The sequence below is a fragment of the Ranitomeya variabilis genome, chromosome 3 (genome assembly GCF_051348905.1).
Source record: "Ranitomeya variabilis isolate aRanVar5 chromosome 3, aRanVar5.hap1, whole genome shotgun sequence".
NCBI classification, from domain to species: domain Eukaryota; kingdom Metazoa; phylum Chordata; class Amphibia; order Anura; family Dendrobatidae; genus Ranitomeya; species Ranitomeya variabilis.
In genome coordinates, this window is record NC_135234.1 from 15,546,534 (window position 1) to 15,572,052 (window position 25,519).

A 25,519-nucleotide genomic window follows, 5' to 3' on the forward strand; every position below is an offset into this window, starting at 1 on the left:
AGCATTCAGATGCCGGTATGGACACATTGAATCTCTTGTGATGCCCTTTGGGCTTTGTAACGCCCCTGCAATGTTTCAACACCTTGCTAATGACATTTTCAGAGATTTGTTGGACCAGTTTGTAGTGATCTATTTGGACGATATACTAATCTTTTCTGACTCTCTACAGGAACATGAAGAACATGTCAAAACTGTGTTAAGACGTCTGAAAGAGAACCATCTGTATATTAAGCCGGAGAAATGCGAGTTCCATTGTTCTGAGATACAGTTCTTAGGTTATATCATCTCTACCCAGGGGCTGAACATGGAATCTGGTAAGATTCAGGCTATCCTTGACTGGCCGGTACCCAAGAACGTTAAGGAGGTCCAATGTTTTATTGGTTTTGCAAATTTCTACAGACGCTTCATTCGAACTTTTTCTGATATTGCCCGTCCCATTACTTCCTTGACAAAGAAGGAAAAGCCCTTTAAGTGGTCATCACAGGCTCAAGAAGCTTTTGATCGGCTTAAGATCTGTTTCACATCACCACCGCTGTTGATACACCCAGACCCAACACTTTCTTTCATTGTGGAGGTGGACGCTTCTGATAATGCTTTGGGGCTATTCTCTCCCAAAGAACTAGAGAGAAGGGTCTGCTACATCCTTGTGCTTTCTTTTCCCGTAGACTAACCTCAGCAGAGAAGAATTATGACGTGGGAGACAAGGAATTGCTGGCAATTATTGCGGTTAAAATTTAACTTTGTTATCTCGTAAAGTCCAGGTTCTCGTAATTCTCGTAATGGGAAGGCTGATGCTTTATCCCGAATCCATGCTGCGGATTCCGTACCTGGAGCCCCGTCCAAGACCATTCTATCTGATGCCAATTTCATCGGAGTTATCCACGATCAGGACTTGTGGAAGGAGTGCAGGGAGGCCTATGAAGGTGATGTATTTCTGGCCAACCCACCTGTGGATATTAATCTTGTCTTTAAGGGTGGCATGAGGTTCAGATATCGACGTATCTACATCCCTGAGGTCATCCGTCTGCAGATCCTCAAGTTGGTACATGACTCCAAGTTGGCTGGTCACAGGGGGTACAGAAGACACAAGAGTTCCTGAGACGATTCTTCTGGTGGCCAATTTGCCTGAAGGATACCAAGGACTATGTTCTCTCTTGCGAGGTATGTGCTCGTTACAAGACTCCTCATGTAGCACCTATGGGTCTTCTACAACCATTACCTGTTCCCTCCCGCCCTTGGGGGTCTATATCAATGGACTTTATTGTGGAGCTGCCTACATCGGGGGGCATGAATACAATCATGGTGGTAGTTGATCGCCTGACTAAGGCTACGTTCACATTTGCGTTGCTGTGTGTTGCGTCGGCGACGCAACGCACAACGCATGCAAAACACATGCAAAACGCATTGTTTTGTGACGCATGCGTCCTTTTTTTGCATGATTTTGGACGTAAAAAAATGCAACTTGCTGCGTCCTCTGCGCCCTGACGCGTGCGCCCAAAAAGACGCATGCGTCACAAAACGCAACACAACGCATGTCCATGCGCCCCCATGTTAAATATAGGGGCGCCTGACACATGCGGCGACGCTGCAGTGCCCGACGCTGCGGCGCACAACGCAAATGTGAACGTAGCCTAAAGCTGCTCATTTTGTTCCGTGCACCGGCCTCCCCTCAGCTAAAGATACAGTGAACTTGGTTATACAGAATGTCTTTCGGTTGCATGGGGTTCCGGATGAGATCATCTCTGACTGTGGAGTGCAGTTCACTTCAAGATTCTGGAAGGGGTTTTGCTCTGCACTCAATATTAATGTCTGTCTCTCTTCCGCTTACAATCCCCAGACAAATGGTCAGACTGAGCGTACCAACCAGACGCTGGAACAATATCTAAGATGCTATGTCAGCCATCTCCAGGATGATTGGTTGGAGTTGCTGCCGTTAGCCGAATTTTCATATAACAATTCTCAGAGCGCCTCCACTAAATTTACACCTTTCTTTGCCAATCTGGGTTATCATCCGTGTATCTTACCTAGGTCTCCAATTAATTCTCCGGTTCCGGCAGTGGAGGAAAGGCTGACTGCGATGAGGCAAAATCTGGAGGTTCTGAAAGAATCCCTTCCCATCAGACAATGCTAGCGGCAGGGGCCAAGCTTCCCTGGCCAACCATGGGGGAGAGGCGAGTGAGACCCACATAGGTACAGCAGATGCAGGGGTACACTGTCAAAGGCCTGGGCCAATTTCATGACACCCTCCCAGCGTCCAGACCCCGATGACTGGGAAATTTTGACAAGGAGGGAAAAGTTTTTAAAGATGGTCACGCAATACCTGGCCAACAAAACCAGCGTACTCCCTAATTATTCTGCCACCTTCAGCTTTTGGGTCTCAAAGCTGGACACCTGGTATGAGCTGTCCCTCTATGCCTTGGAGGTGTTGTGCTGCCCTGCTGTTAGCATCTTGTAGAAGCAAGGTTTTAGTGCCATTGGTGTGGGGGGATCATAACAGACAGACACTTTTGCCTGTCAACAGAAAATGCTGACAGGCTCACTCTGATAAAAATGCACAAAGCTTGGATCAGCCCCAACTTTTCCACACTACCTGATGACAGAAGTACATAACGTGAATTTCATGTTCAATATTTGAATGAGGTGCGCCAGTTGTTGCCTTCTAGGGTCTATGGATGACCCTACTTATAATTTTTACCGGGCTTTGCACTTTGTGCAAAGCCTTTATGAGTATAGAAGTACCACAACTACAATTTCTTAATTTTTTATGAGGCTGTCCAGTTGGTGCTTTCAGTGGTGCATAGATGACCCTGCTTGTAATTTTTGGCAGGCTTTGTATTTAGTGCATAGCCTTTATGAGTCTAGTAGTACCACTACATGACAATGTAAACAGAATATGCATGAGGCCTCCTTTATATCTAATACAGTCCCTCTTCCATCATATTTTTGGCAGTTCTTGCTTCCTTCAAACTGGAATTTCCAATTTCCGAACATTTTAGTGCTCGCTCATCTCTAGGCGGCATTATTTTCCATGTGATAATGGGAGTCTCTTTACATGATGGTGCTCAGCAGACTATGACTTTGCTGTGATAGAGGTGTTCCTTAGGAATTTTGGAGTCATTGTGAATGGGTTTTGTTGGCAGATTTGTACGTATGAGACCACCGCAGCACTGGCGGACGCAGACAGAAAAGGGATCCTGTGCAAGAACAATATAAGGGCCCCGTTACCTCTTGGTCCTCTTGGGCTGCATAGGTTGGACCAATGATATGTCTGCTCCTGCACCACAGTATTTGTATCCCTGATAGTCAGTCGCACATTCCCCCCCAGTAGTGTGGTTCACTGTTCAGTAAGATTCCTCTTCTTCTTAACACATAAACTGCTTCACATAAAGATGCTTCCCGAGATCGGTGTTCCAAAGCGTCTTCGTCCTCCTTAACCTAATGACATGCTGCCACTTAATACAAGCTGCAAAGCACTCAGCGCATTAAACTCAATTGCACTTTTAAGCATCGGACAAGTTATAGAGACATTTAAAAGCTTCTCAAACATTTAGGGCTTTAAAAAAAAAAAAATCCCATGTCACGGAGCGTCGGTGAAGCCGTCCGCATCATGAATATTTAATAACCCGCAAAATACATTATTTATGACTCCGACAAACAACTGTATCTTTAAATCTCCAGAGAGCAGCATTATTTTATTCATCACACTTGGCGGAACTTATTGTTCTACGGAAATTGTATTCACCAAATGTATCGAGCGAGTGTCATTTATTTATAGGGAACTGTATTTACGGCTTACTATGTTACACACATTGGGTATCGTATCGTAGAATTACACTATATAAAATGCTATTAATCCAGCGTCCAATAAATCAGAAATTTTGATAAAAAAATCTGAGCAAAGAAAAATAATGAGGAATCCCTTTAATATAGACATTCAAACGGACCATATGGAGGTGATTTTTGAGGTTTGTTCGTTATTTGCACTATTGAAATATGGACTGGAGTGTACATGTATATGTATGTGTATGCTCCCTATAGAGTTATAGTCTGGTGTATATGTATGTATGTGTATTGTAATACTCACTATAGAGGTACAGGATGGTATATATACACAACGGGTTAAATAAGCATTAATCAAGTCACACATTTTCTAAGTAAATATATTTCTTAAGGTGCTATTGATGCCTCCTGTATGGAGAAACTAGTTGCAGGCATTGCTCAGGTGTGATTTTGTCCTCTTCTTTCACACAAACCTTCTTCACATCTTGTATAGTGATGAGCAAATATACTCGTTGCTCGGGTTTTCCCGAGCACGCTTGGGTGGTCTCCAAGTATTTATGACTGCTCGGAGATTTAGTTTTTGTTGACACAGCTGCATGTTGGTATGGTGTTTTTGGAGTAATAGTAGTGCCTTTTGGCCTCCAAACATGGTGTGTATTATGGCATCCAAAGAGTTCAATTTTGGTCTGATGTGACCAGACTACATTCAGCATTTCAGAAGCTTGTCTAAAAGTTGATGCTCTAACTGTAAATGTGCTTAAACATGCTTTTTGTTCAGCAATGGATCTTATGTGGTGAGCGTGTATACAGGCCATGATGGGTGAGCGCATTACTTATAACTGTGATAATATCTGTGAAACAATTGTACTTGCTGATTCCTGGTCTTTCTGTAGCTCTCCACAGATGGTCCTTGGCTCTCCACATTGGTCCTTGCCTCTTTGACAACTCTTCTGAAAATTCCTTTCACTCCTCTGTCTGAAAAATAGCTGGGAACACCTGGTTGTGGCCGGTTTATGGTGAAGTGATGTTCTTTCCATTTCCAGATTATGACCCCAACAGTGCTCACTGGAACCCTCAGCAGTTTAGAACTTCTTCTGTAACCAATGCCATCAGTATATTTTTCAACAATAAGGTTATGAAGGTCTTGAGACAGCTCACTTTTTTTTTACCCATCATGAGATGTTTCTTGTGTAGCCCCCTGAGGTAATGAGACATCTTTTATAGGCCATTAGTGAACCAACTGATATTATTTGTCACTATGTAGCAGGATTGCTTTCTAATTACTGTTGATTTCAGCCGGTGTCAGGACTTTCCACGGCTTTTTGCACCTCACTTTCTTCATCTGTTCAATGCTTTTTCCCTCTGTCATTTCTTATTATTACGCATAGCTTCATTTTTAAACATCTATGGTGATTTGCTTGTCTGGGTGGATTGGATGTGTTGTTACCAACATCTCGTGAGAATGTCAGTAGTGCCTTTAGATATAGATTTACTTATAAAACTGGTGACGGGTTCAATACTTATTTCACCTGTTGTATATGTACTCTTATACTCATTATAGAGGAATAGTACGGTGTAGATATACAGCGGCATGTAAAAGTTTGCGCACCCCTGGTCAAAATTACTGTTATTGTGAACAGTTAAGCAAGTTGAAGTTGAAATGATCTCTAAAAGGACTAAAGCTACACATGACATATTTATTTTCTATTTTAGGAAAAAAAAAAATACTTTCATCTTTTACATTTTAAAAATTACAAAAAGGAAAATGGGTCGATGCAAAAGTTTGGGCACCCTTGGGGATTTGTGTGCTCAGATAACTTTGACCAAGATTTCAGACCTTAATTATCCTGTTAGGGTTATGGCTTGTTCACGATCATCGTTAGGAAAGGCCAGGAGATGCAAATTTCCCAGCATTATAAAAACCCAGCCTCCTCTAACCTTGTGCCAAAACCCAGCAGCCACGAGTTCTTCTAAACAGCTGCCGAGCACTCTGAAAAGGAAAATGGTGGAGATTCACAAAGCAGGAGAAGGCTATAAAAAGATGGCAAAGAGTTTTCAAGTTGCCGTTTCCTCAGTTTGAAATGTAAATAAGAAATGGCAGCTGCCAGGAACAGTGGAGGTCAAGATAATGACTGGGAGACCAAGCAAAATTTCAGTGAGAGTTAAGGTACCGTCACATTAAGCGACGCTGCAGAGATATCGACAACGATGCCGATCACTGCAGCGTCGCTGTGTGGTCGCTGGAGAGCTGTCACACAGACAGCTCTCCAGCGACCAACGATGCCGAAGTCCCCGGGTAACCAGGGTAAACATCGGGTTACTAAGCGCAGGGCCGCGCTTAGTAACCCGATGTTTACCCTGGTTACCAGTGTAAATGTAAAAAAAAAAAAAACACTACATACTTACATTGCCGTGTCTGTCGCGTCCCTCGCCTTCAGCTTCCCTGCACTGTGTATGCGCCGGCCCTAAAGCACAGCGGTGATGTCACCGCTGTGCTCTGCTTTACGGCCGGCACTGACACATTCAGTGCAGGAAGCTCTGAGCAGCAGCGCGGACGCCGGGGGACGTGACAGACATCAGAGGGTGAGTATGTAGTGTTTTTTTTTTTACTTTTACAATGGTAACCAGGGTAAATATCGGGTTACTAAGCGCGGCCCTGCGCTTAGTAACCCGATATTTACCCTGGTTACCATTGTAAAACATCACTGGCATCGTTGCTTTTGCTGTCAAATACAACGATACACGCCGATCTGACGACCAAATAAAGTTCTGAACTTTCAGCAACGACCAGCGATATCACAGCAGGATCCAGATCACTGCTGCGTGTCAAACACAACGATATCGCTATCCAGGACGCTGCTACGTCACGGATCACTATCGTTATCGTTGTAAAGTCGCTTAGTGTGAAGGTACCTTAACTCGTAGGAGCTAGAGAGGCAAATCTGAACTTCGCAGAGACTGGAGTTGTGGTACATTGTTCTACTGTTCAGAGACACCTGTACAAACCTGGCCGTCATGGAAGAGTCATCAAAAGCATATATATTATGTGCTCTTATACTCACTGTAGAGGAATAGGCTTGGGTATATATATATCTACGCTCTTATACTCAGTATAGAGGAATAGGCTGGGGTATATATATATATATATATATATATATATATATATATATATATACACGTTCTTATACTCACTGTAGAGGAATAGGCTGGGGTATATATATATATATACACGTTCTTATACTCACTGTAGAGGAATAGGCTGGGGTATATATATATATATATATATATATATATATATATATATATATATACACGTTCTTATACTCACTGTAGAGGAATAGGCTGGGGTATATATATATATATATATATATATATATATATATATATATATATATATACACGTTCTTATACTCACTGTAGAGGAATAGGCTGGGGTATATATATATATATATATATATATATATATATATATATACCCCAGCCTATTCCTCTACAGTATATATATATATATATATATATATATATATATATATATACACGTTCTTATACTCACTGTAGAGGAATAGGCTGGGGTATATATATATATATATATATATATATATATATATACACGTTCTTATACTCACTGTAGAGGAATAGGCTGGGGTATATATATATATATATATATATATATATATATATATATATACACGTTCTTATACTCACTGTAGAGGAATAGGCTGGGTATATATATATATATATATATATATATATATATATCTACACTCTTATACTCACTATAGAGGAATAGGCTGCGGTATATATATATATATATATATATATATATATATATATATATATATACGTTCTTATACTCACTGTAGAGGAATAGGCTGGGTATATATATATATATATATATATATATATATATACATATATATCTACACTCATACTCACTGTAGAGGAATAGGCTGGGGTATATATATATCTACACTCTTATACTCACTATAGAGGAATAGGCTGGGGTATATATATATTTACGTTCTTATACTCACTGTAGAGGAATAGGCTGGATATATATACTGTATATATATATATATATATATATATATATGTATATATCTACGCTCTTATACTCACTATACAGGAATAGGCTGGGGTATATATATATATACGTTCTTATACTCACTGTAGAGGAATAGGCTGGGGTATATATATATATATACGTTCTTATACTCACTGTAGAGGAATAGGCTGGGTATATATATATATATATATATATATATATATATATATCTACACTCATACTCACTGTAGAGGAATAGGCTGCGGTATATATATATCTACGCTCTTATACTCACTATAGAGGAATAGGCTGCGGTATATATATATATATATATATATATATATACGTTCTTATACTCACTGTAGAGGAATAGGCTGGGTATATATATATATATATATATATATATATACATATATATCTACACTCATACTCACTGTAGAGGAATAGGCTGGGGTATATATATATTTACGTTCTTATACTCACTGTAGAGGAATAGGCTGGGTATATATACTGTATATATATATGTATATATCTACGCTCTTATACTCACTGTAGAGGAATAGGCTGGAGTATATATATATATATATATCTACGCTCTTATACTCACTGTAGAGGAATAGGCTGGGGTATAAATATATATGCGCTCCTATACTCACTGTAGAGAAATAGGCAGGGGTATATATATATATATATATATATATATATATATATATATATATATGTGTGTGCTATACTCACTGTAGAGGAATAGGCTGGGGTATATAAATATATATATCTACGCTCTTATACTCACTGTAGAGGAATAGGCTGGGGTATATACACTCACCGGCCACTTTATTAGGTACACCATGCTAGTAACGGGTTGGACCCCTTTTGCCTTCAGAACTGCCTCAATTCTTCGTGGCATAGATTCAACAAGGTGCTGGAAGCATTCCTCAGAGATTTTGGTCCATATTGACATGATGGCATCACACAGTTGCCGCAGATTTGTCGGCTGCACATCCCAAAGATGCTCCGTACAAGGCAGGATGGATCCATGCTTTCATGTTGTTTGCGCCAAATTCTGACCCTACCATCCGAATGTCGCAGCAGAAATCGAGACTCATCAGACCAAGCAACGTTTTTCCAATCTTCTACTGTCCAATTTCGATGAGCTTGTACAAATTGTAGCCTCAGTTTCCTGTTCTTAGCTGAAAGGAGTGGTACCCGGTGTGGTCTTCTGCTGCTGTAGCCCATCTGCCTCAAAGTTCGACGCACTGTGCGTTCAGAGATGCTCTTAGGCCTACCTTGGTTGTAACGGGTGGCGATTTGAGTCACTGTTGCCTTTCTATCAGCTCGAACCAGTCTGCCCATTCTCCTCTGACCTCTGGCATCAACAAGGCATTTCCGCCCACAGAACTGCCGCTCACTGGATTTTTTTTCTTTTTCGGACCATTCTCTGTAAACCCTAGAGATGGTTGTGCGTGAAAATCCCAGTAGATCAGCAGTTTCTGAAATACTCAGACCAGCCCTTCTGGCACCAACAACCATGCCACGTTCAAAGGCACTCAAATCACCTTTCTTCCCCATACGGATGCTCGGTTTGAACTGCAGGAGATTGTCTTGACCATGTCTACATGCCTAAATGCACTGAGTTGCCGCCATGTGATTGGCTGATTAGAAATTAAGTGTTAACAGGAAGTTGGACAGGTGTACCTAATAAAGTGGCCAGTGAGTGTATATATCTACACTCTTATACTCACTGTAGAGGAATAGACTGGGGTATATAATATATATATATATCTACGCTCTTATACTCACTGTAGAGGAATAGGCTGGGGTATATATATATATATATATATATATATATATATATATCTACACTCTTATACTCACTATAGAGGAATAGGCTGGGGTATATATATATATCTACGCTCTTATACTCACTGTAGAGGAATAGGCTGGGGTATATATATATATCTACGCTCTTATACTCACTGTAGAGGAATAGGCTGGGGTATATATATATATCTACGCTCTTATACTCACTGTAGAGGAATAGGCTGGTGTTGGTGACTCCCAGCTTATTGGTGGCCACACAGGTGTAGTTTCCATAGTGCTCCTCAGTGACATTTGCAACCACCAGAGTGGATCGGTTTCCCATACTCTTGATCTCCAGACCTTGTGCGCTGTTTATCCTGGAAAAGTCAGAAAATAAAGTAACATTGTGTTCAAGGTCAGCCAATAAAGGCAAAACATTGTATCCCAATTTTGTCTAGATATAGCATTGATCATAGTGACAGAACTTGTGTGCCTATGACAACACTTCCTGTCCTTTTCTTTGAGGTTGTTCGTAGTTGTGTTGGGCAAGTGGTATCAGCTGTTTGTACGTTCTCATGTGTATACCGCCCCACCATGATCACATAAGCAATGTTTCCATAGATAGCTATGGGAGTTTGGCCATTATCCAACTTTGCTAGTGCTAAGTTGCCAAATCTGCTTGATAAAAGATTTTTTTTTTTATTATATACAAACGTTAAAAAACCTCTGGGAAAAACTGTTTCATAATGTTTGAAAAGACATAACACACTAACAAGCACTGGAATAGAAAATTAAGCGACATTTGTAATCCTTGTCCACGTGAAACTACGGGTCTGGATGCCAACTTGCAGGTCTGGAGCATGACACCGCTGCCGGGCTGCTCCTGTCCTAGCTTCAGTCGTCAGATGTTTACACTCAGGAGTTCACTGTTACATTATTATTCTGCAATTGTTACAATAACCTGGAACATTCGTGAGATTAACCCCTTGTATCTAGTGGTCGATGATTAGCAGGAAGCCTTACCTTGTGTCATCCTTGTACCACTCAAAGTCCGGCTTGGGCTCAGCCGCAGCCTCACAGCGCAGGTACGCCTGCTTGCCTGTTATGGCCTCAATGCTCTTGGACTCGGTTATGATAGGAGGGTCTATAAAAAAACAAAGTCCTGTATAAAGCGAGAGAGAAACCAGCTGGGAATTATGTATCATAGAAAAGTACAGGAGGAGGGTAGAGTGAGTGCAGCTCTGGAGTATAATACAGGATGTAACTCAGGATCAGTAATGTAATGTATGTACACAGTGACTGCACCAGCAGAATAGTGAGTGCAGCTCTGGGGTATAATACAGGATGTAACTCAGGATCAGTAATGTAATGTATGTACAAAGTGACTGCACCAGCAGAATAGTGAATGCAGCTCTGGAGTATAATACAGGAGGTAACTCAGGATCAGTAATGTAATGTATGTACACAGTGACTGCACCAGCAGAATAGTGAGTGCAGCTCTGGGGTATAATACAGGATGTAACTCAGGATCAGTAATGTAATGTATGTACACAGTGACTGCACCAGCAGAATAGTGAGTGCAGCTCTGGGGTATAATACAGGATGTAACTCAGGATCAGTAATGTAATGTATGTACACAGTGACTGCACCAGCAGAATAGTGAGTGCAGCTCTGGAGTATAATACAGGAGGTAACTCAGGATCAGTAATGTAATGTATGTACACAGTGACTGCACCAGCAGAATAGTGAATGCAGCTCTGGAGTATAATACAGGATGTAACTCAGGATCAGTAATGTAATGTATGTACACAGTGACTGCACCAGCAGAATAGTGAGTGCAGCTCTGGGGTATAATACAGGATGTAACTCAGAATCAGTAATGTAATGTGTGTACACAGTGACTGCACCAGCAGAATAGTGAGTGCAGCTCTGGGGTATAATACAGGATGTAACTCAGGATCAGTAATGTATGTACACAGTGACTGCACCAGCAGAATAGTGAGTGCAGCTCTGGGGTATAATACAGGATGTAACTCAGGATCAGTAATGTAATGTATGTACACAGCGACTGCACCCTGATTTCATCATTTTCCACAGTTATAAACCTCTCTATAAAATATCCAGCACTGTACAGGGCCTTATTGCAGAGCACAGTTGGGAGATACATTAGTTATCCGCCTTTCAGGAACTGTCCTTCTGTGCGATGTGACATCTTTGTAGTGACTAACAATCCTGACAGGTAAAAGAACCGAACCGCCATGATGTGCATGCGATGGATGACTGCAGAAATCTTCATCATGGCTCATACATGTGCTGCACTGTGTTTCTAGTACAATAAGAGACACCATAACTGAAACCAGACACCTCATTATAGTCATCGGGGTCCTTCAGATGTCACTTGCATCCGCCATGTAACGGATCCGTCCTCCGCATGAATTCCATTTTTCTGTTCCTTGAATTGTAGATTCATAATGGAGTCTGTCTTCCAAAAATGCAATTGATCACTAATGTGCAGACACTGAACAAGCAGGAACTGCGGTGACTGTCACATCCATTCCACTGGAAAGTCAGTGTGTCCCATGTACAGTGCTGTATTACAGGGTATGGACCCCACTGGTCTTATGTGCAATGTTCTTATTTGTAGCTGTACGACAGATATTTGCTATTTCTGCCTACAATGGCTTTTAATTCCTGGATCTTGTTTTCTCTGTTTCTGATCTTGCAGACGATGCACATTTGTGTCTTGAAATGTTACAGATGGATATAATCAAATTTACTTTCCCCAGAGAAAATCTGTCACAAACTCTTGGAGCCAATTAAGCAACTTCACCTCCAGCTCATGTTCCATATTAGCGGGGAAAATGGAAACCATGTGTGACCTACACAAATAGGAGGCCTTTAGAGCCACTACCTGACCTCAGACGCTAGGTCTATTAGTAATGATCGTCTCCATTTAGAGTTACATAGATAAATATAGGAAACTACTGAGGAGCAGAAAACAAAAAACCTGAAGATAACAAAATGTATCAAGTTATAAAGCTGCAGGTTAAGACTCCCCGTCTTCATGATTAGGATAAAGGGAAATAAATTACAAGACTTCCTTATTCACATCAACCCATTTTTGTTAGAAAGGATAACTGATGATCAGAGTCCTGGTGTTGGTACCTAAAAGATGAATATGATCCTGTATTATACTCAAGAGCTGAACTCACTATACTGCTGGTGCAGTCACTGTGTACATACATTACATTACTGACCCTGAATTACATCCTGTATTATACTCCAGAGCTGCACTCACTATTCTGCTGGTGCAGTCACTGTGTACATACATTACATTACTGATCCTGAGTTACCTCCTGTATTATACTCCAGAGCTGCACTCACTATTCTGCTGGTGCAGTCACTGTGTACATACATTACATTACTGATCCTGAGTTACATCCTGTATTATACTCCAGAGCTGCACTCACTATTCTGCTGGTGCAGTCACTGTGTACATACATTACATTACTGATCCTGAGTTACATCCTGTATTATACTCCAGAGCTGCACTCACTATTCTGCTGGTGCAGTCACTGTGTACATACATTACATTACTGACCCTGAATTACATCCTGTATTATACTCCAGAGCTGCACTCACTATTCTGCTGGTGCAGTCACTGTGTACATACATTACATTACTGATCCTGAGTTACCTCCTGTATTATACTCCAGAGCTGCACTCACTATTCTGCTGGTGCAGTCACTGTGTACATACATTACATTACTGATCCACAGTTACATCCTGTATTATACTCCAGAGCTGCACTCACTATTCTGCTGGTGCAGTCACTGTGTACATACATTACATTACTGATCCTGAGTTACATCCTGTATTATACTCCAGAGCTGCACTCACTATTCTGCAGGTGCAGTCACTGTGTACATACATTACATTACTGATCCTGAGTTACATCCTGTATTATATCCCAGAGCTGCACTCACTATTCTGCTGGTGCAGTCACTGTGTACATACATTACATTACTGATCCACAGTTACATCCTGTATTATACTCCAGAGCTGCACTCACTATTCTGCTGGTGCAGTCACTGTGTACATACATTACATTACTGATCCTGAGTTACCTCCTGTATTATACTCCAGAGCTGCACTCACTATTCTGCTGGTGCAGTCACTGTGTACATACATTACATTACTGATCCTGAGTTACATCCTGTATTATACTCCAGAGCTGCACTCACTATTCTGCTGGTGCAGTCACTGTGTACATACATTACATTACTGATCCTGAGTTACATCCTGTATTATACTCCAGAGCTGCACTCACTATTCTGCTGGTGCAGTCACTGTGTACATACATTACATTACTGACCCTGAATTACATCCTGTATTATACTCCAGAGCTGCACTCACTATTCTGCTGGTGCAGTCACTGTGTACATACATTACATTACTGATCCTGAGTTACCTCCTGTATTATACTCCAGAGCTGCACTCACTATTCTGCTGGTGCAGTCACTGTGTACATACATTACATTACTGATCCACAGTTACATCCTGTATTATACTCCAGAGCTGCACTCACTATTCTGCTGGTGCAGTCACTGTGTACATACATTACATTACTGATCCTGAGTTACATCCTGTATTATACTCCAGAGCTGCACTCACTATTCTGCAGGTGCAGTCACTGTGTACATACATTACATTACTGATCCTGAGTTACATCCTGTATTATATCCCAGAGCTGCACTCACTATTCTGCTGGTGCAGTCACTGTGTACATACATTACATTACTGATCCACAGTTACATCCTGTATTATACTCCAGAGCTGCACTCACTATTCTGCTGGTGCAGTCACTGTGTACATACATTACATTACGGATCCTGAGTTACATCCTGTATTATATCCCAGAGCTGCACTCACTATTCTGCTGGTGCAGTCACTGTGTACATACATTACATTACTGATCCACAGTTACATCCTGTATTATACTCCAGAGCTGCACTCACTATTCTGCTGGTGCAGTCACTGTGTACATACATTACATTACTGATCCTGAGTTACATCCTGTATTATTCTCCAGAGCTGCACTCACTATTCTGCTGGTGCAGTCACTGTGTACATACATTACATTACTGATCCTGAGTTACCTCCTGTATTATACCCCAGAGCTGCGCTCACTATTGGATGGGTAGAAGCTTTCAGCAGTGTCAGATTTCCCGGCATTCCCGCCATCATTACACTGCGTGCTCCATGGTTGGGTGCGGGCGCTATCTACCTCCTCTGCCTCCTTCCTTTGCTCTCCTCTCTCTCATTACTCACAGTTCACAGTGACCCGGACTTGTTTGACATCAGCTGAAGATACTTCGTTGGCCGCCTTGCACTCATATTTTCCGGACTGTTCTCTTGTGATGCCTTGGATATCCAGATATTCCTCTTCTCCTTCAAAATCTCTGGCTGCAAGAAAGTAAAAAAAAACCTGACCATGAGCAATCCATTAATTTCTATATAGATTTCACCTTATGATGTAATTTGCAGAAGACATAATACAATTTTAAAATAAAAATATTCGCCTACAAATTTCTGCTCATTGGACAAAGCTGAATGACAACTTCACTACGAATCCGCGAGTGCAGGAAAAACGATGAGCAAGACATCACTCTATATAGAAGACTAGCTGAAGAGCCCGGCATTGCCTGGGCATAGTCAATATCGGTGGTTAGTTATAGCACCTCACTTCTCTTATTTTCCCATCATGCCTCTCATTTTCCCCCTCACATCTCTCATTTTCTCCCTTACACCTCTCATTTTCCCCCTCACTCCGCTTATTTTCCCCCTCCTATCATTCCCCCCTAACACTTGTCATTTTGACTTCACATCTGTCATTTTCCGATCACTCCACTATTTTCCCTCACTCCTGTCATTTTGCACTCACAACTTTTCATTTTCACCTCACACCTCTCATTTTCCCCTCAGTATATACATGTTTGTCATCTCCCTTATATATAGTATACACCTGTATATAGTATATACCTGTGTGTCATCTTCTCCTGTATATAGTATATATCTGTGTGTCATCTCTCCTGTATATAGTATATACCTGTATGTCATCTCCCCTGTATATAGTATATACCTGTGTGTCATCTTCCCTGTATATAGTATATACCTGTGTGTCATCTCCTCCTGTATATAGTATATACCTGTGTGTCATCTCCCCTGTATATAGTATATATGTGTGTGTGTCATCTCCTGTATATAGTATATACCTGTGTGTTATCTCCCCTGTATATAGTATATATGTGTGTCATCTCCTACTGTATATAGTATATACCTGTATGTCATCTCCCCTGTATATAGTATATACCTGTGTGTCATCTCCTCCTGTATATAGTATATATCTGTGTGTCATCTCCTCCTGTATATAGTATATACCTGTGTGTCATCTCTCCTGTATATAGTATATATCTGTGTGTCATTTCCCCTGTATATACCTGTATGTCATCTCCTCCTGTATATAGTATATACCTGTGTGTCATCTCCCCTGTATATAGTATATATGTGTGTGTGTCATTTCCCCTGTATATAGTATATACCTGTGTGTCATCTCCTCCTGCATATAGTATATATCTGTATGTCATCTCCTCCTGTATATAGTATATACCTGTGTGTCATCTCCTCCTGTATATAGTATATACCTGTGTGTCATCTCCTGCATATAGTATATACCTGTGTGTCATCTCCCCTGTATATAGTATATACCTGTGTGTCATCTCCTCCTGTATATAGTATATATCTGTGTCATCTCTCCTGTATATAGTATATACCTGTATGTCATCTCCTGCATATAGTATATACCTGTGTGTCATCTCCCCTGTATATAGTATATACCTGTATGTCATCTACTCCTGTAAATAGTATATACCTGTGTGTCATCTCCCCTGTAAATAGTATATACCTGTGTGTCATCTCCTCCTGTATATAGTATATATCTGTATGTCATCTCCTCCTGTATTAGACCTCGTTCACACGTTATTTGGTCAGTATTTTTACTTCAGTATTTGTAAGCTAAATTGGCAGCCTGATAAATCCCCAGCCAACAGTAAGCCCACCCCCTGGCAGTATATATTAGCTCACACATAGACATAATAGACAGGTCATGTGACTGACAGCTGCCGTATTTCCTATATGGTACATTTGTTGCTCTTGTAGTTTGTCTGCTTATTAATCAGATTTTTATTCTTGAAGGATAATACCAGACTTGTGTGTGTTTTAGGTCGAGTTTCATGTGTCACGTTGTGTGTGTTGAGTTGCGTGTGGCGACATGCATGTAGCGACTTTTGTGAGATGAGTTTTGTGTGGCGACATGCGTGTAGCAACTTTTTGTGTGTCGAGTTGCATGTGACAGGTTAGTGTAGCAAGTTGTGTGCAGCAAGTTTTGCGCATGGCGAGTTTTGCACGTGGCGAGTTTTATGTGTGGTGCGTTTTGAGTATGTGCAAGATTTGTGTGAGGCAACTTTTGCATGTGTTGCAACTTTTGTGCATGTGGCAATTTTTCCGCGTGTGCAAGTTTTGCGTGTGGCGAGTTTTCCATGAGGTGAGTTTTGCACGTGTGGCGAGTTTTGCGTGAGCCTAGTTTTGCATGTGGCGAGTTTTGCGCGTGGCAAGTTTTGAGCGGCGACTTTTGTGTTTCGACTTTTATGTGGCGAGGTTGGTGTATGTGTGGTGAAATGTGCGCTGAGGGTGGTATATGTGTTCGAGCACGTGGTAGTGTGTGGCGCATTTTGTGTGTGTGTTCATATCCCCGTGGTGGTGTGGTGATTATCCCATGTCGGGGCCCCACCTTAGCAACTGTACAGTATATACTCTTTGGCGCCATCGCTCTCACTCTTTAAGTCCCCCTTGTTCACATCTGGCAGCTGTCACTTTGCCTCCAACACTTTTCCTTTCACTTTTTCCCCATTATGTAGATAGGGGCAAAATTGTTTGGTGAATTGGAACGCGTGGGGTTAAAATTTCACCTCACAACATAGCCTATGACGCTCTCGGGGTCCAGACGTGTGACTGTGCAAAATTTTGTGGCTGTAGCTGCGACGGTGCAGATGCCAATCCCGGACATACACACACATACATACACACATTCATTTTTATATATTAGATGAGGGATCCGTGCAAACAGCAAGCTATTCTTAACTAATTACCTAACAATGTTTATTTTCTGATTACATGATCTGATACGACCACAATAAATGGAACAACTGCAAAGATGCAGTGCAGGCCCTCTAGAACAGCTGACGGACTGGAGTAAGGGCCCCAGAGACACATAGAATATTAGTATTGGGGCATTGTTAGCGTGGGACCTCTGAAATTGATAAAGGACAGGTGTTGGCATTAAACTAAATGGCTGGAGAGTGATCATTACAATAGATGAAAACATTTCTGGGGACAAACTCAACCCCATGATTTCCCAGAATGCCTGGTTTCTACTAGTAGCACCCTAGTCGACAAAAGAATGACCACTTTTGGGCAGGGTTACATAAATCATGTTCCTTTAGTTTCTGGGAAAATTCAGGACGGTTGGTAACTATGCAATAAAACAAGAGGGCTGGAGTGTGGTCCTAAGATACAACTTAAGATGTGGAGTGTTGTCCCTAAGGTACAACTGTAGGACAGGAGTGTCGTCCTTAAGATACAACTGAAGATCTGGAGTGTGGTCCCTAAGATACAATTGTAGAGCTGGAGTGTGGTCTCAAAGGTACAACAGTAGGACTGGAGTGTGGTCCCTAAGGTTCAACTGTACGGCTGGAGAATGGTCCCTAAGATATAACTGTAGGGCTGGAATGTGGTTCATAAGATACAACTGTAGAGCTGGAGTGTGGTTCAAAAGATACAACAGTATAGCTGGAGTGTGGTTCATAAGATACAACTGTAGAGCTGGAGTGTGGTTCATAAGATACAACAGTATAGCTGGAGTGTGGTTCATAAGATACAACTGTAGGGCTGGAGTGTGGTCTCAAAGGTACAACAGTAGGACTGGAGTGTGGTCCCTAAGGGACAACTGTACGGCTGAAATATGGTCCCTAAGATATAACTGTAGGGCTGGGATGTGGTTCATAAGATACAACTGTAGAGCTGGAGTGTGGTTCATAAGATACAACTGTAGGACTGGAGTGTGGTTCATAAGATACAACAGTATAGCTGGAGTGTAGTTCATAGGATACAACTGTAGGACTGGAGTGTGGTTCATAAGATACAACTGTAGAGCTGGAGTGTGGTTCATAAGATACAACTGTAGAGCTGGAGTGTGGTTCATAGGATACAACTGTAGGACTGGAGTGTGGTTCATAAGATACAACAGTATAGCTGGAGTGTGGTTCAAAAGATACAACTGTAGCACTGTAGTGTGGTCTCTAAGATACAACAGTATAGCTGGAGTGTGGTTCATAAGATACAACAGTAGGACTGGAGTGTGGTTCATAAGATACAACAGTATAGCTGGAGTGTGGTTCAAAAGATACAACTGTAGCACTGTAGTGTGGTCTCTAAGATACAACTGTAGAGCTGGAGTGTGGTTCATAAGATACAACAGTATAGCTGGAGTGTGGTTCATAAGATACAACAGTAGAGCTGGAGTGTGGTCTCTAAGATACAACAGTATAGCTGGAGTGTGGTTCAAAAGATACAACTGTAGCACTGTAGTGTGGTCTCTAAGATACAACAGTATAGCTGGAGTGTGGTTCATAAGATAGAACTGTAGGACTGGAGTGTGGTTCATAAGATACAACAGTATAGCTGGAGTGTGGTTCATAAGATACAACTGCAGAGCTGGAGTGTGGTTCATAAGATACAACAGTATAGCTGGAGTGTGGTTCATAAGATACAACAGTATAGCTGGAGTGTGGTTCATAAGATACAACAGTAGAGCTGGAGTGTGGTCTCTAAGATATGCCTGTAGGGTTGGACTGTGGTCTCTAAAGTACAACTGAATGGATGGAGTGTGGTCCCTAAGATACAACTAAAGACCTGAAGTGTGGTCCCTATGAGACAACTGTAGGCCTGGACTGTGGTCCCCAAGATAAAACTGAAGAGCTGGAGTGCGATCCTTAAGATACAGCTGTAGGAATGGAGTGTGGTCCTAATACATGACTTATTTTACTTATTGTCCGCCCAAGCAGCTGGTTTAGATTTTTAGTTTCTGCTCCTCTGTCCGTTGTTATTTTCTCTCATTACTTTTTGGATCTGACACTTTGTGGCGAGTTTTGGTCGCGTCCAGATTGCGGTGACTGTAATGTTTCCATATAAAAGGAAAAGTAGCGAAGATGTTACAATTCTTGTGATTGTCTTTCCCCCCATTGTCCCGTATTATGAGGTCGTGTGACGGACGGATTCTCGGAATGTCACCGCGGAGCGCCGGCCTCACTTATTATTTACTGTGTAGAAGTAATATGAATTGTGTCTGGCATTAGGATTAACAGGAACAACAATACACAGTGATACCATCAGGTATTTAGATCGCCGGCCGCCCGTGCAGGTAGCGAACTCCATCTTATTTACAGCTACAATGTGTCTTATTCCTCCCCAGGAAACCAGATTATCTGGAAACATATAATAATCTTTTGTGGTATTTTAGCAGAATAAGGAGAGAAACCTGAAATCTATAATTCCCATTTGTATGCTAATGCGGTGACATACTTGGCTCGAGAGGGAGCTCTTCCCAAACACAAGAGAGTTTTTATCTTTCCTGAGACAGACTCCCTATGTGGAAGTGATAATTACAGAAGGGAGGTGCAGAGATAACCACCAACACAGAGGTCTCTGGAGCAAAATCCTAAAAGCCTCCATACTATTGATGGTTTGGCTAACAATATTGCTAGCACTCTTTACGGAGCTTCCGCAGATCACCCAGCCCTAACCTCACATCTATGTACATTCAGATGTATATTCAATTACACTGATTTTTTAAAACTTGCAGTACCTCACTTTACCACATGGTTTGCTGTTAGGAAAATATAAGTGCTTAACGCACAATACTCTGAAGCTCCCTCTGGTGGTGAAATAATAAATAATAATAAATTCCCGCCTTACAAAAACCATCAAAAGGCTCAAAAAACACAATAAATAATTAATAACATCCACATAAATGTCTATGAGACACAATACTCTAGCGCTCCCTCTAGTGGTAAAATTATGTATTTCAGAAAGCTACATTTTCTGGTCTACAAATAACTATCCATGCATCATTAATACAAGAATTAATGGATAATATACATTTCATGTATCCCTCATCTGTAAATTTTTTTAAGTTAGGTTTTTGCTATGTGAAATATGTTAGTGCCCTATTGTAGAGCCTTATAGGTGTCCTATGGTAGATTTTATAAGTATATGCGCCCTCTGTAATCCATTTCCTAGACACAGACACACCAAGTTGCTGCAGTACATCACCTGACCACAAGGTGTGCTGTTATAAAAAAGCACAATTATGAGACACTATACGCTAAAGCTCCCTCTAGTGGTAAAATAATATATTTCAGGAATTTAGGAGTGCGCTCTCCTGACATGATACGTTTTCTGCATTCGCCAAGTTCTTGCTGCCGGAGTTGATTATATTGGTGTTAATGCCAGCTTGTCTATCCGAACCTGTGAGACCACAGTGCAGTCTGCAGACCAAACGTCCCTGACAAGCGGGATGTAAATAAACTGGACGCATGGAAGGCACAATTGAAAACAGCGCTGATTTGTCTACTCTGCTATTTAGTCCTCATGTGTGCAGACAGGTTGTCAGGCTAAGTGAGGCCTCGCTAAATGCTCCACTTTCTGTAACGACTGCACAGCGAGCAGATACAGTGCAGCAGATGGAGGAGATAAATACTAGATCTGTCTCCTCATTATGATCCAGCACACTCCTCTGCCTTTACATCATATTTACTCGCCTTTTACTTAACACTTAGAGATTTTCACCCAACCGAGAAGAACCGAGCATTTAAATTCCGCCCTATGATAGGAGGGGATTCGGACCAGGGCTGGTTGTAGTGTCCCTACCCCATATATTGACCCTACTGCCAGCCCTGCTCCAAATGTACTTCTTGCTATCTAGTACAGGCTCAAACCTCTCTAGTATAGGGGCTATGCTCTCTAGTACAGGCTCCCTGCTCTCCAGTACAGGCTCCATGCTCTCCAGTACAGGCTCCATGCTCTCCAGTAAGGGCACTGTGCTCTCTAGTACAGGCTCCATGCTCTCCAGTAAGGGCACTGTGCTCTCCAGTACAGGCTCCCTGCTCTCCAGTACAGGATCCATGCTCTCCAGTACAGGCTCCATGCTCTCCAGTACAGGCTCCATGCTTTCCAGTACATGCTCCCTCCTCTCCAGTACAGGCTCGCTGCTCTCCAGTACAAGCTCTATGCTCTCCAGTACAGGCTCCCTCCTCTCCAGCACAGGCTCGCTGCTCTCCAGTACAGGCTCCATGCTCTCCAGTACAGGCTCCATGCTCTCCAGTACAGGCTCCATGCTCTCCAGTACAGGCACCATGCTCACCAGTACAGGCACCATGCTCTCCAGTACAGGCTCCATGCTCCCCAATACAGGCTCCATGCTCCCCAATACAGGCTCCATGCTCTCCAGCACAGGCTCCATGCTCTCCAGTACAGGCACCATGCTCTCCAGTACAGGCTCCATGCTCCCCAATACAGGCTCCATGCTCCCCAATACAGGCTCCATGCTCCCCAATACAGGCACTATGCTCTCCAGTACAGGCACCATGCTCTCCTGTACAGGCTCCATGCTCTCCAGTACAGGCTCCATGTTCTCCTGTACAGGCACCATGCTCTCCAGTACAGGCTCCATGCTCTCCAGTACAGGCTCCATGCTCTCCAGTAAGGGCACCATGCTCCCCAATTCAGGCACTTTGCTCTCCTGTACAGGCACCATGCTCTCCTGTACAGGCTCCCTGCTCTCCTGTACAGGCTCCATGCTCTCCAGTACAGGCTCCATGCTCTCCAGTCCTGGCTCCCTGCTCTCCTGCACAGGCTCCATGCTCTCCCGTCCTGGCTCCCTGCTCTCCAGTAAAATGCTCCATGCTCTCCAGTAAGGGCACCATGCTCCCCAATACAGGCTCCCTGCTCTCCAGTACAGGCACCATGCTCCCCAATACAGGCACCATGCTCTCCAGTACATGCTCCCTGCTCTCCAGTACAGGCTCCATGGTCTCCAGTACAGGCTCCATGCTCTCCAGTACAAGCTCCGTGCTCTCCAGTACATGCTCTCCAGTACAAGCTCCCTGCTCTCCAGTACAGGCTCCATGCTCTCCAGTACAGGCTCCCTGCTCTCCAGTACATGATCCCTGCTCTCCAGTACAGGCTCCGTGCTCTCCAGTAAGGGCTCCATGCTCTCCAGTAAGGGCTCCATGCTCTCCAGTACATGCTCTATACTCTCCAGTACAGGCACCATGCTCCCCAATACAGGCACCATGCTCGCCAGTACATGCTCCCTGCTCTCCAGTACAGGCTCCATGCTCTCCAGTACATGCTCCCTGCTCTCCAGTACAGGCTCCATGCTCTCCAGTACAGGCTCCATGCTCTCCAGTACAGGCTCCATGCCCTCCAGTACTACATGCTCCCTGCTCTCCAGTACAGGCTTCATGCTCTCCAGTACAGGCTCCCTGCTCTCCAGTACAGGCTCCATGCTCTCCAGTAAGGGCTCCATGCTCTCCAGTACAGGCTCCATGCTCTCCAATACAGGTTCCATGCTCCCTGATACAGGTTCCCTGATACAGGCTCCCTGCTCTCCAGCACAGGCTCCATGCTCTCCAGAAAGGCTCCCTGCTCTCCAGTACAGGCACCATGCTCTCCAGAACGGCTCCCTGCTCTCCAGTACAGGCACCATACTCTCCAGAAAGGCTCCATGTTCTCCAGTACAGGCTCCATGCTCTCCAGTACAGGCTCCATGCTCTCCAGAAAGGCTCCCTGCTCTCCAGTACAGGCACCATGCTCTCCAGTACAGGTGTCATGCTCTCCAGAAAGGCTCCCTGCTCTCCATTACAGGCACCATGCTCTCCAGTACAGGCTCCCTGCTCTCCAGTACATGCTCCTTGCTCTCCAGTACAGGCTCCATGCCCTCCAGTACAGGCTCCATGCTCTCCAGAAAGGATCCCTGCTCTCCAGTACAGGCTCCATGCTCTCCAGAAAGGCTCCATAGTCTCCAGTACAGGCTCCCTGCTCTCCAGTACATGCTCCCTGCTCTCCAGTACAGGCTCCATGCCCTCCAGGATAGGCTCCATGCTCTCCAGTACAGGCTCCATGCTCTCCAGTACAGGCTCCATGCCCTCCAGTACAGGCTCCCTGCTCTCCAGTACATGCTCCTTGCTCTCCAGTACAGGCTCCATGCCCTCCAGTACAGGCTCCATGCTCTCCAGAAAGGATCCCTGCTCTCCAGTACAGGCTCCATGCTCTCCAGAAAGGCTCCATAGTCTCCAGTACAGGCTCCCTGCTCTCCAGTACATGCTCCCTGCTCTCCAGTACAGGCTCCATGCCCTCCAGGATAGGCTCCATGCTCTCCAGTACAGGCTCCATGCCCTCCAGTACAGGCTCCATGCTCTCCAGTACAGGCTCCCTGCTCTCCAGTACAGGCTCCATGCTCTCCAGTACAGGCACCATGCTCTCCAGTAAGGGCACCGTGCTCTCCAGTACATGCTCCCTGCTCTCCAGTACAGGCTCCATGCTCTCCCGTACAGGCACCATGCTCTCCAGCACAGGCTCCCTCCTCTCCAGTACAGGTTCTCTGCTCTCCAGTACAGGCTCCCTGCTCTCCAGTACAGGCTCCATGCTCTCCAGTACAGGCTCCATGCTCTCCAGTACAGGCTCCCTGCTCTCCTGTACAGGCTCCATGCTCTCCAGTACAGGCTCCATGCTCTCCAGCACAGGCTCCCTGCTCTCCAGTACAGGCTCCATGGTCTCCAGTACAGGCTCCATGCTCTCCAGTACAGGCTCCCTGCTCTCCAGTACAGGCTCCCTGGTCTCCAGTACAGGCCCCATGCTCTCCAGTACAGGCTCCCTGCTCTCCAGTACAGGCTCCATGCTCTCCAGTACAGGCTCCATGGTCTACAGTACATGCTCCCTGCTCTCCAGTACAGGCTCCATGCTCTCCAGTACAGGCTCCATGCTCTCCAGTACAGGCTCCATGCTCTCCAGTACAGGCACCATGCTCTCCAGCACAGGCTCCCTCCTCTCCAGTACAGGTTCTCTGCTCTCCAGCACAGGCTCCCTCCTCTCCAGCACAGGTTCACTGCTCTCCAATACACGCTCGCTGCTCTCCAGTACAGGCTCCATGCTCTCCAGTACAGGCTTCTCCCCCTCTAGTACAGGCTCCCTGCTCTCCAGCACAGGCTCCCCCCTCTCCAGCACAGGCTCCCCCCTCTCCAGCACAGGCTCGCTGCTCTCCAGCACAGGCTCGCTGCTCTCCAGCACAGGCTCGCTGCTCTCCAGTACAGGCTCCATGCTCTCCAGTACAGGCTTCTCCCCCTCTAGTACAGGCTCCCTGCTCTCCAGCACAGGCTCGCTGCTCTCCAGCACAGGTTAACTGCTCTTCAGTTTAGGATCCCTGCTCTCTTGTACAAGCTTTATGCTCTCCATAACAAGATCTAGCCTTATTTTCCATCTTCCAATAGGTATTTTCATAATCCTGCACATTAACATCTACTACAAAGACATGTTGAGGAAAAGACAGTATAATTAACTCAAAATGGACCAAAATGTCGAATTCTTGTATGGTATTATCAGAGGAGGTGAATGTAGTCGGTGGAGCCACAGATTATCCTTCCTTAGCAGAAGATTATATGGGTGTATGTCTAAGGTGAAGTAATTAGCTAATGTGTTGCTATTTGCATATTCATGCCG

General features: G+C 43.6%; 1 protein-coding gene and 1 long non-coding RNA gene across 3 annotated transcripts in view; one reads left to right on the forward strand and one right to left on the reverse strand.

Moving 5' to 3' along the window:
* Positions 1-25,519, reverse strand: part of LSAMP (limbic system associated membrane protein) — a 906,496-nt gene that overhangs the window by 50,618 nt on the left and 830,359 nt on the right. For both annotated transcript variants that reach the window (XM_077293714.1, XM_077293713.1), the window contains exons 4-6: positions 14,957-15,091; positions 10,649-10,769; positions 9,854-10,002 (exon numbers count right to left, since the gene is read on the reverse strand). In XM_077293714.1, coding sequence (XP_077149829.1) covers positions 9,854-10,002; positions 10,649-10,769; positions 14,957-15,091 — 405 coding nt within the window. The remainder of the gene's footprint in view (positions 1-9,853; positions 10,003-10,648; positions 10,770-14,956; positions 15,092-25,519) is intronic.
* LOC143814972 (uncharacterized) overlaps positions 20,079-25,519 on the forward strand; it is a 59,643-nt gene continuing 54,202 nt past the window's right edge. Inside the window, exon 1 of the long non-coding RNA XR_013223649.1 lies at positions 20,079-20,162. This is a non-coding gene — a long non-coding RNA (uncharacterized LOC143814972). The remainder of the gene's footprint in view (positions 20,163-25,519) is intronic.